This window comes from Antennarius striatus, chromosome 12 (genome assembly GCF_040054535.1).
Source record: "Antennarius striatus isolate MH-2024 chromosome 12, ASM4005453v1, whole genome shotgun sequence".
NCBI lineage: Eukaryota > Metazoa > Chordata > Actinopteri > Lophiiformes > Antennariidae > Antennarius > Antennarius striatus.
Genome location: NC_090787.1, coordinates 6,848,580 through 6,862,781, shown reverse-complemented (window position 1 = coordinate 6,862,781; position 14,202 = coordinate 6,848,580). Strand labels below are relative to the sequence as shown.

The 14,202-nt window shown below is 41.4% G+C and overlaps 2 protein-coding genes across 3 annotated transcripts; both read right to left on the bottom strand.

Moving 5' to 3' along the window:
• Positions 1-63: 63 nt before the first annotated feature.
• Positions 64-10,090, bottom strand: map3k19 (mitogen-activated protein kinase kinase kinase 19). 2 transcript variants are annotated; one of them, XM_068328800.1, is made up of 11 exons: positions 9,703-10,090; positions 8,847-8,934; positions 8,088-8,207; positions 6,967-7,115; positions 6,485-6,519; positions 4,076-6,187; positions 3,822-3,926; positions 3,367-3,605; positions 2,544-2,796; positions 2,249-2,457; positions 64-1,595 (listed from the first exon to the last, which is right to left on the bottom strand). In XM_068328800.1, the coding sequence occupies exons 2-11, from the start codon at positions 8,900-8,902 to the stop codon at positions 1,478-1,480; spliced, it is 3,396 nt and encodes a 1,131-aa protein (XP_068184901.1). In that variant the 5' UTR covers positions 8,903-8,934; positions 9,703-10,090; the 3' UTR covers positions 64-1,477. The 2 variants fall into 2 exon arrangements, with proteins under 2 accessions (XP_068184901.1, XP_068184904.1); XM_068328803.1 differs by lacking the exon at positions 9,703-10,090 and adding an exon at positions 9,375-9,396.
• LOC137605541 (uncharacterized) lies at positions 9,504-13,894 on the bottom strand. Its single transcript, XM_068330292.1, has 8 exons — positions 13,797-13,894; positions 13,070-13,263; positions 12,551-12,745; positions 11,934-12,088; positions 11,727-11,842; positions 10,473-10,639; positions 9,675-9,760; positions 9,504-9,555 (listed from the first exon to the last, which is right to left on the bottom strand). Exons 2-8 carry the CDS (start codon positions 13,244-13,246, stop codon positions 9,504-9,506), a joined length of 948 nt encoding a protein of 315 aa, XP_068186393.1. The 5' UTR covers positions 13,247-13,263; positions 13,797-13,894.
• Between the last annotated feature and the right edge of the window lie 308 nt (positions 13,895-14,202).

The following is a 14,202-nucleotide window of genomic DNA, read 5'->3' as shown; positions in this document are numbered from 1 at the left end:
AACACGTATTTGCTGTTTACAGAAAGTGAAGACAAATGTACATACGTTTTTGTATGTTTAAAGAAAAACCTATACCATGACTACTCAGGTTTGGAGCTGCTTGTAAGTATGACAAGATAATTATTATACCTATAAAGATTTTTATTTTATTGATCAATGGATTGGTCATCGAGTGAATGATTGGGGCATTCCGGTGGTGTGTGCTGATTACAGCCTTCTTGCAGATGTTTCTGCATTGTGCTTTTCCATCATAGGAAGTATTAGCTGATGTCTCCAGTAACACCCGTATATCCAACAGTTAATTATCACATCTGAGCGATGCAGTTAGTACCAAATGTTTTTATGTTTGGACCTACAAGTTGATCTTTTGCTGGTAGCCAAAGGTTGTGCCTCAGAAAAAGTAAAGCAGCCACATTGTGCTATTAAAGTTTATGTAAACAGTTTTACTTTGATGAGACATGATTAAATAATAAATACTGTAGAACTTGAGATGAGATACATGTAAGTAATCAACCATTAAAAGTTCCACTCTGGCACTTGTCAGAACAGTGACCATTTAGCCACGTACAACACGAAATGCTGGACAACTCGAGTATTTCCAGACTTGTTTTGTTACGGATGTGCGCATCAGTTGGTTTAGTTCCCGATTACAACCATGTTCCTGTCCAGACCTGACTTTACGTTAGCTTCCTACATTGACCTCTGTTAGTCAGATCTTGATGATTAGTGTCTTGTCTATTATTGACTGGTTTACTCATATATACAGTGTGCAAAATGCCCAATAGTAATAATGTTTAGAACCCAATCAGAAGTTTATAATCAGGCACGTGTAAAAATAGTCGATGTTGACAAATGGGCAGAACCACTATATCATTTTCATTTTTATTTCTATTTTACAAATAAACTAAAGGATGCCACTACCTTTACACAAGATCTAAGCTGGTTGTTGTGTTATGCATATATCCATGTTACAAAAACTTGGGAGTAAATTTGAATGAAGATAAAAGCTTGTACATTATGAAAGGAAATAAAACATGTTACAAGTGGTATGTCTCACACTTTTACAATGGGTCAACTCATCTGAGCAAAGTTAACAGTGTGATGTTTCAAATTCTCACAACTGAAGGTATAATTAGTAGAAATTAACTCATAGTGCATGTTTTATTTAAACCAACATAAATTTTCTTCAGAAACTGTCACAACATGGAGACCGACAACATGAATGATTGGCACATGTATATGATCACTATATAAAATACCCAAAATGAGTAACAAAAATCTGGCGTCCGACTTAACAAATTTTTACATTTCCGACTTTTCGATCAAGTGCTTCACCTGAAATTCCATATATCCTGGAGTGTCTGGAAGGCCATGCTCCATCCTTCCACACACACTACAGGTGCATTAGTAGGGATAGCTGACAAGTCAGATCATTTGAATGTTCCCTTGCACTCCATCTGTTTTAGTTTCACTCCTGTTACTCACACAGGCCTTCTGTGTGTTGGCAGCAGTTCTTTTTCTTCACTGGAATCTCATTTTGGGGCATGAATGAATGTTTCAGCAGCTTGTCTGCAGATGGCCGTAGTGTCTGGTTGCTGAAATTTAATGAGGTAAAAAAAAGTTTGTTTCAAACACTATATTTTTGTTTTAAAAAATCATAAATGGGTTCAGAATGAAACAAACTGAAATGATCATACATCTGACAAAAGCTACAGATGGAACAAAATTATTCAACCACATTGGTAAAATATGCCATGAAGCAGCTTTTTGAAAGAATCGCACATGCGATTATGCGAGTATGTAGCTTAATACAGTAGATATGTTTTCTGCCATTATTGATTGCTATAGTCAATGATTTAAACTTTTTCCAGTTTTTTGTACTTGGAGATCCTTTGGTTTTTACGACCTGCAGCAAACATGATCCTTGGCCAGACCAACATCTGACACCATTCTTAGAAGCTTTCTCTCTTTTCCTGGGCAAAGGCCTCGAGTTGTGGCCTTGAGGTGTCTGAAATATTCCTGGATTTATGTGCTGTAACTCCTTCTGTAACTCTTCAAATTCGATTAGGGGTTTTGGGATGCAACTTGGTGTTGAATCATTTTAGGACTACAGCAGTCAGTAAAAGTGTCATTTTATGTTAAATGTATAGAAAAGCTGTCATGGCATATTTTTCCAATAACTCGCAAACAAAAGGTCGCACAGTTTTATTTCAAACAATAAACGTCTCATGACATCATCAGGTCTCACCTTTCTAAGCAGATTTGTACAAAGTCCTTGGCGTTGTCTGAAAACTCATCTGGCAAAGAAGGCATCAAGCCTCTTTGAGCCCCGATGTAGAACAATGCAGCCATCTTGTCCATGTGTGCCAGCGGGGGTTTCCCTGTGGCCATCTCAAACACTGTGCAACCCACGCTCCATATATCCGACTTCCTGCCATATCCTGTCTCATTAATAACCTGAAAAGTGGGAAAAAATTAGGAGATTCTTAAAATACATTGATCATTAGAGATAGGATGACTACCATAGTTATCTCTGCACCTACCTCTGGAGCCATCCAGTAGGGGGTGCCATGGACAGACTTCAGCAGGTCTCCACTATTGTTAGCAGTGACGTTCAAGCAGCTGAGACGACGTGCACAGCCAAAATCTATGAGCTTGATGATGCCATTGGGCATTAGCATGACATTGTTTCCTTTCAAGTCCCGGTGAATCACCCCGTTCAGGTGAAGGTATGCCACGCCCTCCAGGATCTGACAGGTGTACAGGGCCAGGACACGTTCTGGCAGGGGACCAAACCTGAGGGCAGTGAAAGAAACCACGTGTCAAGAACACCAACAGTTGATGATTAAGTCGTTGTCTTCTCACCCAGTTTTTTAAAGGCAAGTCTGGTAAAGGTTGAAGTTACAAAACACATCTTGAGCTCAACAACTAGAGCAGCATTGCAAGTCATCTGACAAACTGCTTAAAAAAGGTGAAGAAAAAAATTCAAACAAAGTGACTCCATACAGCCTGTACAGCATAATCCATGTTCACTGGAACCACAAGATTCCAAATTGATTTGAAAAACCCCCTGAATATAACCTTGTTGAGATTAGAATATGTCCTCTACACTAAAGGTGTTAGCATGCACCGCATCAAAGGCAGTGCACCTTGTAAAATACCATACAGAAAATGCAAGTTTACATTCAAGAGAGGTGTTTGTTCCTTCAATGTTACCAGTGTTCTGTTGTGTTCTATTGTCATGGGAATAGTAGTAGTTGGAGTTTATTTTTGGGGTAGCCAATTTCCTGAAAGTCCATTTATATTAGTCACAGGGCATCCGTAAAACATTTAACCGCTCACAGATCAGCTGTGAATGAGGCTAACCTGTGAAGGATGCTGGCGATGGATCCTCCTGGGATGTACTCCATAAATATGGAGACCACATGTTGATCAAGCGAGGTCCCTAGGAAGCCCACGATGTTGCTGTGTCTCAGTGTTTTAAGCAGGTCGACCTCTCCTTGCAGTCGACTGTACTCCTTCTTTGCCGTGTCCGAGTCGGAGACATCCAGGCTCACCTGCTTCACAGCTATCAGTTGTCCCTGGCTGGTCAGGCCACAGTACACCTGGTGCCAACGACAAGGGTTAATATCTGCTGCTGCACATATGATGTTCGACATCATGTAAACTGAATGTGGCATAAATGGATGCCAGAATGACACTTCTTATTCCATCTCATCCGAGCTGGAACTAGAAGTTCGCTGACCTCCAGAACAACAATTAGGAAATTTAAGGATGTAATAAATTTTTATACATTAGCAGGCATAAATTAGCCTACTTACTATCCCATAGGCTCCCCTGCCAAGTACTTCACCCTTTGTCCATGCGATGGTGTCATTTACAACCAATCCAGAGCCAAACAATGCAGCATCATCTGTTGAGTTAACCTGAGATAGAATACATCGACTAAAGGTTAATAATGTGACATATTAATGTATAGAGATACTAATTTTCCCTCATATTTTGTGAGAGATACTTTTCTAAATGTTCAGACTCTTTTAATCATGATTACATTATAATAATATTGACACTTCACCTCAGGAAACGTATTTCTCTCTGATGCTGGATCATCTTTGCCTCCCTCCAACTTTCCGATGGAGGTGTCTCTTTCGTCCAATGAGAACAGCTCTTGGGCCAGACATTGCAGCAGCTCGTCCGTAAGAGGTCTGTCTCCCACCTCTTCCAGAAACTTCTGGTAAATAGGTGACATAACAGTGTCGCTCCTTCTTCTAGATGATGTCCAGGTGTTGATCTTCAGCTCTTGGGGACTTTGACATAATATGGGTTTAGGAAGCTGTTTCTTTGGGTTTTCGTCAGTCAAACTCTCATTTTTCTCTTCAATGTTCACGTGCATATGATTATAAACCTCAGCATGAAAGGATGGTGCTGCTTTGGTTAATGTTTTGTCTTCAGATTCGAATGTCTCAGACCCATATAGTGAAATAGCCTCATTTATGGTAGACAACATATGATTAGGACAAATTTTAACATTTTCAGAGGGAGCTAACGGAGCTTCTGCCCAACCATTTGATTTAGGCACATCTTTTGTTTTGTGTGAGATTGTTCTTGATGTAGATATGAGGTGAGGTTTAACTCTGGCTGACACAAGCTTGGGTTTGGGTTTGACTGAACCTGACACTCTTTCCCCTGGACTATTCTTCATCTTACTCTGTACTTTTTTCAACAGTCTGTGACTGACTTTTGCAGACTGCACTTGTCTGTCCTTAACTTTCTCACAAGAGCTGGAAACTCTGAGCTCATCATAGACTGGACTAGTAAACATCTCATAGATAGCTGGACCTTCATCCTCACTTGTTATCTGCTGAAACATGTCTTTGTAGGTGATGCAGTCTACAAAAGATTTAGTTCTTGGCATCCCTGTAGTGCCAGGTGTCTTCAGCTGTTGAGTGCTCTTCATATCTTTCCTTGACGGTTGCTGTTGGACTCTGCTGGTGCTCAACTCCCCAGGATTTGCTCTTTTAGTCTGTGGCTGACTTGTCACCTTACGCGGTGATGGTGTGCGGATTCCACCTGATTTAATGTTTGATTTCACTTTTGTAGTTGCCTCTTCATTAACAATTAGCTCAGGGCTTTTCTTGGTTTTATCTTTAACTTGTGTGGAGTGCTTCATGTTGCCTTTGCATTTGTTGCGCTTTACTTTTCGGTCTTTCTGTGTTAGTATGTTAAAAGACTGCAGGGTTGTTTGACTGTTTGTTCTTGATTCACACTTGGTTCTTTTTTCCTTTCCCTGACCAGGCTTTAAGGCTTTCAACATCCTCTCATTTGTCTTGGGCTCCATGTTTGAATGTGGAGGATTTAGAGTTGAAGGAAAAGATTGATTTTTTTCTTGTGCATATTTTGTGTTAAACCTTAAGTCTGGGACATCTACCTTGGAAACTGCTGTAATAGTTTTTATCTGTTTTATATCCTGCAGCTCATTACTTTTATTCCATTCAGAACATGCAGTAATGTCACCCTGGGCAACATCAAATGTTAGCCGAGTGCTAATCTCAGTGTCAGATTCAGTCGAACGGCCCCCTTTGTCTTTGGCAAGATTCATTGTGGGTCCTTGTTGTGTATCATTGCATTTTTTAAAGGACTGGCTTTCAACAGGTTCTTTTGTGAAATTCATATTGGTAGTTTTGCCTTCACATTGAGAGTTCATAACTTTTTCAGTGCTGAGACAATAACTTCTATGACTATTAGTTTCTCCATGCAAGTCATTTTCCAGCCTCACGATGGGTGGAATATGACTGATCCTAGAATGAAGATCATAATGCTGGGTAGTCTCCCCAACTGACATAAGATCTATAGGGGAGTTTGAATGATGCAGTAACTTCTCTCCAACAAATTTAAGATGGATTTCTCCTGAGAATCTCTCACATAGATCCCTCTCATCTTCCTCTTCCTCATCCTCCAGGCTGCTGCTGGAGCCGCTCTCTTCACTGCCACCTTTGGTGTTTATAGTCCCAGAATGTGGGCTACCCCGAGACTGCCTCTCCCGATACACCCAAGTCCTGGAGCAAATGGGGCTCCGGCTTATAGGCTTCAGCGGAACGTGGTGCTTTAGTGTTGGCAGAGCCTCAGTTACCCCGGGTCTGTCTAGCGGTGCCAGCAGCTTGGGGGTTCTGGGAGTTGGCAAGAGACCCTGTGCAGAGAATAAACACATCGATGGTGATTTAGCAGCTATGTCCATATATAAATATATAGACGAAAGATGAATGAGGCCAGATATACAGCACATGTCCAAACTGTTAGGATTGTTTTGCACATGATACAAATATATTCAAAGTGAGATATAAAACCAACAGATGCATGTAAGTATTAATGTCATGTGATGATCATGTTGTGCAATTGCTCAATTAGGGTCTAGCACCTTTTTGGTCCAGTTCAGATGAGACAAAACAAATCAAGTTATTATCATGCGTTTGTTGGATAAACATACCTTTTGTTCATGTATTGAGTCCTGAGAAGCCAGTCCTGCCATTGGGACAAGACCATAGATTTGAAATAAGAAAACATGCATGTATCACCAGCAAATTAAAACACTTTGGGGAAAAAATGAGTTAATTATTTTACTAAATTCAAAATTAATGTATGCAACATGGAGATGGAAATGCAGATGGAAATATAATATAACTACAATATAGAATATTAATATTAATATTATATTATTATTATCATCTTTATTATTATTATATTATATATTATATATTATATATTATATATTATATATTATATATTATATATTATATATTATATATTATATGTTATATATTATATATTATATTATATCATAATAATATTATGATATTATTATAATATTCTATATTCTCAATATAGAATATAACACACTGTTGTGTCAGGCTATGATTACTGTAATGTCTTTTGAGAAGTTCAGACTCTTGCACATTAAGATATACGTACGGGTCTGGATGTGCGCTCTGGCTTGGATCATAGTGTTTAAGCACAGCAGAGGTTCCATGATGCTTGGGGCTGATTGGCTGAGCTGGCCGGACTCTCCCACAGACAGCAGGATGGGGGAGGATAACTCAACCCTACTTCTTGTTCTGTGCCTGTGAATGACCAATAAAATCAGAGGATACCATGTGAATAGAAACAATTTAATTATAAGAATACAGATGAGCAATGACTAGGACTGCTAAAGTGACAGAATTAAAAGGTAGTTGTTGTTTGAAAATTGATCAAACATTAACAACATAATTGCTTGAAATTAATAATTACTTTTAACTGTCGACTTTTTTTTGTTTATGTCACACTCCAGCCAACTATAATTAAGTGAGTAGGTGACGTTGGAGCTGGTAGAAAAATTAGCTGTGTGCAGTTAATGTGTAACTAAACTCTAAACTTCTAAGTCCGGGTTCAGGTCCACACTCAGATGTCAGCGGAGTCATTTTACTTGATAAGAATCAATGAAGTGCATTAACCTGCAGGTCAATACTGCAGATTAAATCAGTTTCTCTTTTAGTTTCATTTACCATTTTATTTCCAACACACAAAGTGGCAATACTGCACTGCATGCATTTGTATCGGCTATTGATTGACCTGTCATAAACATTATTCCATTTCTAAATAACTAGTTAGACACTCTGAAATCTCCATCAAAGGCCTAACAATCCTGCACAAATTTATTTAGTTGGTACCACGTTATGTCTAATGAATAATAACCCCACTATTAAATAATTGAATGTGGTAGCTTAGCATGGTCTGCAGTGCAACACACTAATAAATGTCAGCATAATAAGTATTTTTTTTGTAATTTATTGACTGTTTGCTGGGAAATTGGAAAAAAAAAATTACATTGCAATAGTAAGAAATGCCCCATCCTTCTATAATGTTTTGCTCAAATTGATTTAATGGAAGTTTCAATGGAACTTTTACGAGCAGACATCCCATCCTTTGTGTCATGTGTTATGAAAAGAATAAACTCGTAATTTCTGCATAAACCTAATGAGAAAAGAAGTAGACCACCAACAAATGACTTCAGGTAAATAAACTTCCTTGGAGCAGGCAGCCTCAGTGTCTACCTTTGTCTGGAGGGGACTGGCATGCAGGAAGTCCTGGCACTCAGCAAACTGGATGATGGAGTGAGGGTCTGGTGGTTCCAGTGCCTCACATTGTCACTCAGGCTCGGGAAAGACAAATCTCTAAAAAAAAAGAAAAGAGAAAGTCACCTCTGCTTTGAGGTCATGTATTCCTCCTGGTGTATCTGTTGTTTGGATTGCAAGCAGATGTACGCAAAGACTGCAAACAGATTTCCAGATTCACTAGATCTAAATGCTTTCAGGGCTGTGAGTTGAGTTTTGGATGAGACTTGTTTGGCTGAAAGGGGGACTGTTGTGCCCTGATGGAGCTGTGCACCCTGCTGCTCCAGCTATGGGAGCCAACCCTGACCCTTGTCGTGGTGCGACGAAGAAATCATCAGGATTTCAAATGCTGATGAGTTTATTACGTTGTGTTGAAGTGAACATAATGTCATTTTCCTGCCATCTCTCTTTATCACCGGAGGCTGACGTTATGAAAGGGGAAACCTGCTCCGAGGCCTTTATCCTTCATGGACTACGGTGCGGCGGTGAGCGCTGTACACCAGACAATGGGCTGATTCACCAGAGCCCTCTACCCCCCCTGTTTCTGTGTCTCCTGTTAGGCTAGAACAGGTTGTGCTCTGGACACAGTGACAGGTGTCTGCATGGAGGACAGCGCTGCAACCGGATACGACGCCATTCTACTGTTGATGTGTGTGTGTGTGTGTGTGTGTGTGTGTGTGTGTGTGTGTGTGTCCCCACCTGCTCCTCCTCCCTGAATCCTGGTGAACTTGCCTGATGTCACTGAGCGTTTCCATGGCGTTTTTGAAGCAGTGGGGGATCCCCTTATCTGTTCCAAACACACACACACACACACCCCCACACACACACACACACACACACACACACATACACACACGCATAATTTTAGAATTTATTGCTGAACACTCTAGCCAGCGACACTAACGGGTCTATTTGGGAACAGTTCCACAGACTAGACTTCATAAATATTTAGAAACAACCCCCCCCCCCCCTCGGGGGTTCCTGACGTCTACTCAGCTCCTGTATTGGTTGACAGGCTACACATTGAGTGTATTTTCATACCATAACACAACACTGTGCCTTACCCTGAGGACTACATGATTCACATACAACACGCTGATACTCACCAATCAAGACCTTTTCTCTGACATCGATGCCCCCCCACCACCCCCACCCACCTCACCTCTATCCTGACTACATTGAAGGACTGGATCAGGTAGCTCCAATATCTCCTCTCTGCCTTCTCACCATGTGACTCTGTCTCTGTCCAAGCTCCTCGCCGGGGCTCGACCACACTGTTGTGGCCGAGGTTCAAGACGGGGCGGGCAGGTTCTCAGCTGAGAGGTGGTATTGTGTTAGAGACCCCTCCCACCCCGGTCACACCTCCCTCACCACACTCCCTTCAAAATTTGATTTGGTTTGCATGGTACTGTTTGTGAGGGGACCACACGACATTTTAAAAATAGTTCTTCACTTCGCCGTCGCTTTTATCCTCCATGATTTAAAATACTGATGTCCAAGACCAATTTGATCACCGTTCAGTCCTACCCCCACAAGTCCTCGACGGAGTCCTTACCTGAGCTCGAACCTCCCAGATCGTCAGCGGGAGGAGAGCATGGAGACACCAGCACTTCCTGGAAAGAACAAAAGTGGGAATTTCACTCATTTATTGTATTTCTCAGTCTTAAAAAGCAGAGATTGACCAGAGACCTGAAGCACTGACGTCGGCTTGGAGCGCTTCCTGGACATTTTTCATTGGTTTATAATTTAGAGGTCAACTTGAACGTGTCAAAACTTTTTTATTTATTCTAAGTGAACTTTGGTGGAAGTTTTTTTTTTTTTTTTTTTTTAGCAGTTCAGCAGTGACAGTTCATTCAGATGTGTGTTCACACACATGTGGGCGTGGCAGCAGGCAGCTGATACATGTGCTGCATCTTTACCCCGTAAACCACCTGCTCTGTCTTCCATCCTGCCGGGGGCTTGTCGTACTTCATCTACAAGGACACCCCTCCCCCATATCTCTCTCTTTCTCACACACACACACACACACACACACACACACACACACACACACACACACACACACACACACACACACACACACACACACACACACTTACACACACTTATCTAAACAGCTAATTACTGCTCCCATGTATTTGTCTTCTGGCTGATCATTTAGAGACACTGTGTGTGAGTCTTTAAGCGACTTGAGATCAACGGCCCTCACATTCGTCAATTCCACAAATAATTATCAAAACAGATTTTAAGTTTATGTTGCTGGATTTTTCGACTCAAATAATTATTAAACGTAAGCAGGCACGTTTCATGCTACTGTTCTCTCACCCCAACACGGCTGCGGTCTTGGTGGTGCGGGGTCAGAGTCTTTGAAGGAGAGGCAGGTGTCCAACGATCAGGACTGAGGCTCTCCAGGTCGAGCTCCACGTCAGAGTCGCCAAGCTCTGAATCCGAATTCTGGCATGAGTATGTGTCAAGGACTATGGAGGCAGCATCTGTGCAAAATCAGAGGTTTGTGAGTGGCTTTTAGCTAGTTTGACATTTAAAGAGAGAAAATTAAGTCCCTGTTTGAGTCCACGCTGATGCTTGTTTCAAAATAAAACCCTTCTTTTTTTTGTTTCCCCCTCTTTTTCTCCATCTTCACTGTGTCACCTTGTTTCTGGCACCGTCTGTGGTACAAACACCAAGAAGGCTCTTAGCACAGACACACACACACACACACACACACACACACACACACACACACACACACACACACACACACACACACAAACAAGCCTTTCTTGTACACCCCCTCCCCACATAAGTGCAGGCTTTGCGAGCAACTGCTTTACCCTGAAAAACAGGATTATGAATAAACTTGGTGTGCCTTCCTTGTGTGTGCCCTGACACACGTGGAAGAGAAAAGTGTGTGTGTGCTTATAATTAGGTGTTTTTGTGAATAAGTATCTAAATTTAAAAGTGTGTCCATGTGCTTTTATTTGCTATTAGCTGGATAACCAGTTAAAGAAAGATCAGGAAACCAGTGAGGTGACCCCGGACACGAGGAGGGGTCTCGAGTTCGACATCTGTGAACATTATGTAACGAGAGGCCAGCGATACAAGAGGATTTGTTAGTTAATGTTGTATTTTTGAATCATTTGTGTATTTATTACCAGAGATTAGGTTCTAACTCTTGGTTTCCATGTGTTTATTCATTTCAGGTCTTTTTGTGCGGAAGAAAAAAACTTTCCAAAGAGATCACCTTAAAACTGGGAATTATGTAAGAGGTTTGTTTTCACCTCACAAACATTTTTATACCTCCGTAATCCAAATCACTTCTTTTTTTTTAAGCACGTGGTTCTTCACAATCCTTTCTAGCTCATTGTTTTTTAACTGGATTGCAGAAAAAAACATTTATTTGGCACTGAAAGGAGTACAGATTAAGTTTGCACGTTTTGTTTTTTTTTGTTGTTGTTTTTTACAAATATGTGTGAAAGATCTGAAGAAACAACACTGATTGTTTTTTGAGATTAAGTTCTCACTGCCCACTAGCTGATGCTAACTGCTGCAAGCTCCTTCTATCCAGGTGAGAGTATGTACCTATGTGACTCTGTGCCTCAGCCATCATGTGAAGGATCTCCTCCTTCAGAGAGCTTCTGATGTTGGCGGCGTAGTCAGGAGCAGTAAAGCCACAAAGGTCTCGAACCCTCAGATCCCTGCAGAACAAAAAAACTACTAGTTGCTACTGCTGGAAGCATGAATCATCATAAATGTACATTATTGATGCGTATGAGTGTGTTTTCTTACGCTGACACTCCCAGCAGCTCCTTGACCACCTCCACAGGTCTGTATTCCCACGGCAGTGATGTCATCATGCCTTCAAACAGGTCAATGTCCCGAACGGCGAGCATCACAGCTGTCACTCCGTCACCGTTAGGTACGTCCACGTCCACCCCGTCCGCCTGAGGCCGGTGCATGGAAAGGAATATTACAAAGGAGAATAATACAGGGAAATAGGATGCATTAATATACAGACATATACAGCCCACCTGCATCAACTCCAGTTGTTTACCTGCTTTCAGTGATGGTGTGTTTAAATGTAGTTAAATTATATCCACATATTATGAAAACATATGATATAAAAAAAAAGCAGAAGAACTTATTGAGAAATCATTAAAAGTATTTTCAGTATCTACCGAAACTTCCTGTTTCTTATCATTTCATTCACTCATTCATTCATTCATTCATTCATTCTTTTCTGTAGCCACTTATCCTGTGAGTGTATGTGTGTGTGTTTTGGGGTGGGGTGTGCGGGGTCAGCACCCAATCCCAGATGACTTTGAGAAGAGGGCGTGGTTCACCAGTTCAAACAAACAGCACACACACAGCGTGTTTTGATTGGTATGTGTCCTTGTGGTTCCTACCAGCAGGGTGTTTAAGGTAGGTAGGTCTCCTTGCCAGGAAGCCTGCAGGAGCTGAGTCTGGGGAGGCAGATCTGGCCTCAGCATCCATCCCAGCACTTTTCCAAGGAGTTCCGGGGGGCAAAAGTGGAGAGCCGTCTGCTGGCTGCTGTCACACAGGGTCACATCGGCCCCAGCCCTCAAGAGCCTCCGGACCTCCTACAGAAATCCACACATAACAGATTCAGAGACCCTGAGTTGTAGGAAACAGTGTGACCCCACAGGGGACCACAGGAGGAGTGTCTCTCCTGTGCTACCAGTAAGTCATGTGCTTGTTTTGAACACAACCCCATGAGAGGGTGCAGGGTGATGGAGAGCAAACCCACGCGGATCTCTCATGTTGTTGTTACTGGTAGGAAAAATACAACCTCTGACAGACAAGCATGCACAGAATTTTCCATTGAACAATGGACTGATGTCAGATCTGTGAACAGTGAGGAGACCAAAAGAAATCATGACACAAAACAATGGATGTCCACCTACCTCAGTCAAGACTTTACAACAGGCTACAATAAGAGGAGCGGATCCTTCCTCATCATCTTCGGTGTCAGAAGCCTCCTCATGGCTCTCCATCTGGACTCCAAAGCTCACAAACAGCTCTTCCTCCTCCTCCTCCTCCTCAAACATCTCAACACTCCTTTTCCTCTCATTTCTCTCCATAGCTCACAGCTTCAAATCTGTTCAAAGTGTGGCCAGACAGACGAGAATCAAGTGTGAAAAGAAATTTTAACCCACGGAAAAAAAAAAGGAGAAAGTGACAAATCAATGTTTGTAACGCAGCTGATAGAAAAACAATGAATCCGACTCAGCGTCTCAAGTCAGTCTGTGTGTTTGTGTGATCACGACTATGATGTCAGCCCCAGAGGAACCCAGTCGTGATCTCTCCAGTCCCCACAGAGACAACACACACAGGAGATATGTATTCAAATGACGGCTGCTGTAAATGTAATGTTCATTATTAACCAATAAACGTTCCTTTCCATTATTAACCTCACTCTCTGAGGCATCTGCTGCAATGTCAGGACAATAACAGGCTGAAGTGTCGATGACATAAAAAAGAGATAAATGTGTTCTTACAAAAGTGTTTTATAAGATAGACAGAAAAGTTTTGCATATGAAATACTTTTTAGTGTCGCGCCTCATTTTGTGTTTCTCAGCAGATTAAAAAAAAAAACAAGTCACATGTGAACCTAAACTGTTGTTTACTTACTACAGTGATGTCATATCTTTACATATCCAGATGAATTAATCCTTCTGTGGACATTAGGATGACTGTTTTCAACAGAAACTCCGCTCTAGTGATTCCTCTCCCTTCTTCTTCTCTCATGCATGCCTCCTGCTGTTGGTTTACGCTTCGTTGCCGTGGAGATGGCAAGACAGTTTGGCAAAGGGTTTAAATGTCACAAGACTGTTTGTAGCCTCATATGACAATTCTCTTTTGTCTTTTCTTATAGAGGACCATTATGTGGTCCAGTTTGGGGTGAACTTGAAGCTGTGTTTGTCTGCAGGGCCTCTGTGAACGATTGTGTTCAGTCAGTGATTTTTTAAGTGACATTTCTACTAAATTAAGAGAGTAAAAATATGCAGTAGTTTAAATATTGGTTGAGCAGTACTTT

What these genes read in the sequence shown, in the direction of transcription:
- map3k19 (XM_068328800.1), bottom strand. Translation starts at nt 8,902, where the DNA reads ATGGAAACGCTCAGTGACATCAGGCAAGTTCACCAGGATTCAGGGAGG. An exon ending in ATCGCCAGCATCCTTCACAG is followed by an intron (nt 2,797 to 3,366) that starts GTTAGCCTCATT and finishes CACTGCCCTCAG; the next exon opens with GTTTGGTCCCCTGCCAGAAC. An exon ending in CCTACTGGATGGCTCCAGAG is followed by an intron (nt 2,458 to 2,543) that starts GTAGGTGCAGAG and finishes CCCACTTTTCAG; the next exon opens with GTTATTAATGAGACAGGATA.
- LOC137605541 (XM_068330292.1), bottom strand. Translation starts at nt 13,246, where the DNA reads ATGGAGAGAAATGAGAGGAAAAGGAGTGTTGAGATGTTTGAGGAGGAG. An exon ending in GAGCTGCTGGGAGTGTCAGC is followed by an intron (nt 11,843 to 11,933) that starts GTAAGAAAACAC and finishes TTTGTTCTGCAG; the next exon opens with GGATCTGAGGGTTCGAGACC. An exon ending in TGAGGCACAGAGTCACATAG is followed by an intron (nt 10,640 to 11,726) that starts GTACATACTCTC and finishes GATTTTGCACAG; the next exon opens with ATGCTGCCTCCATAGTCCTT.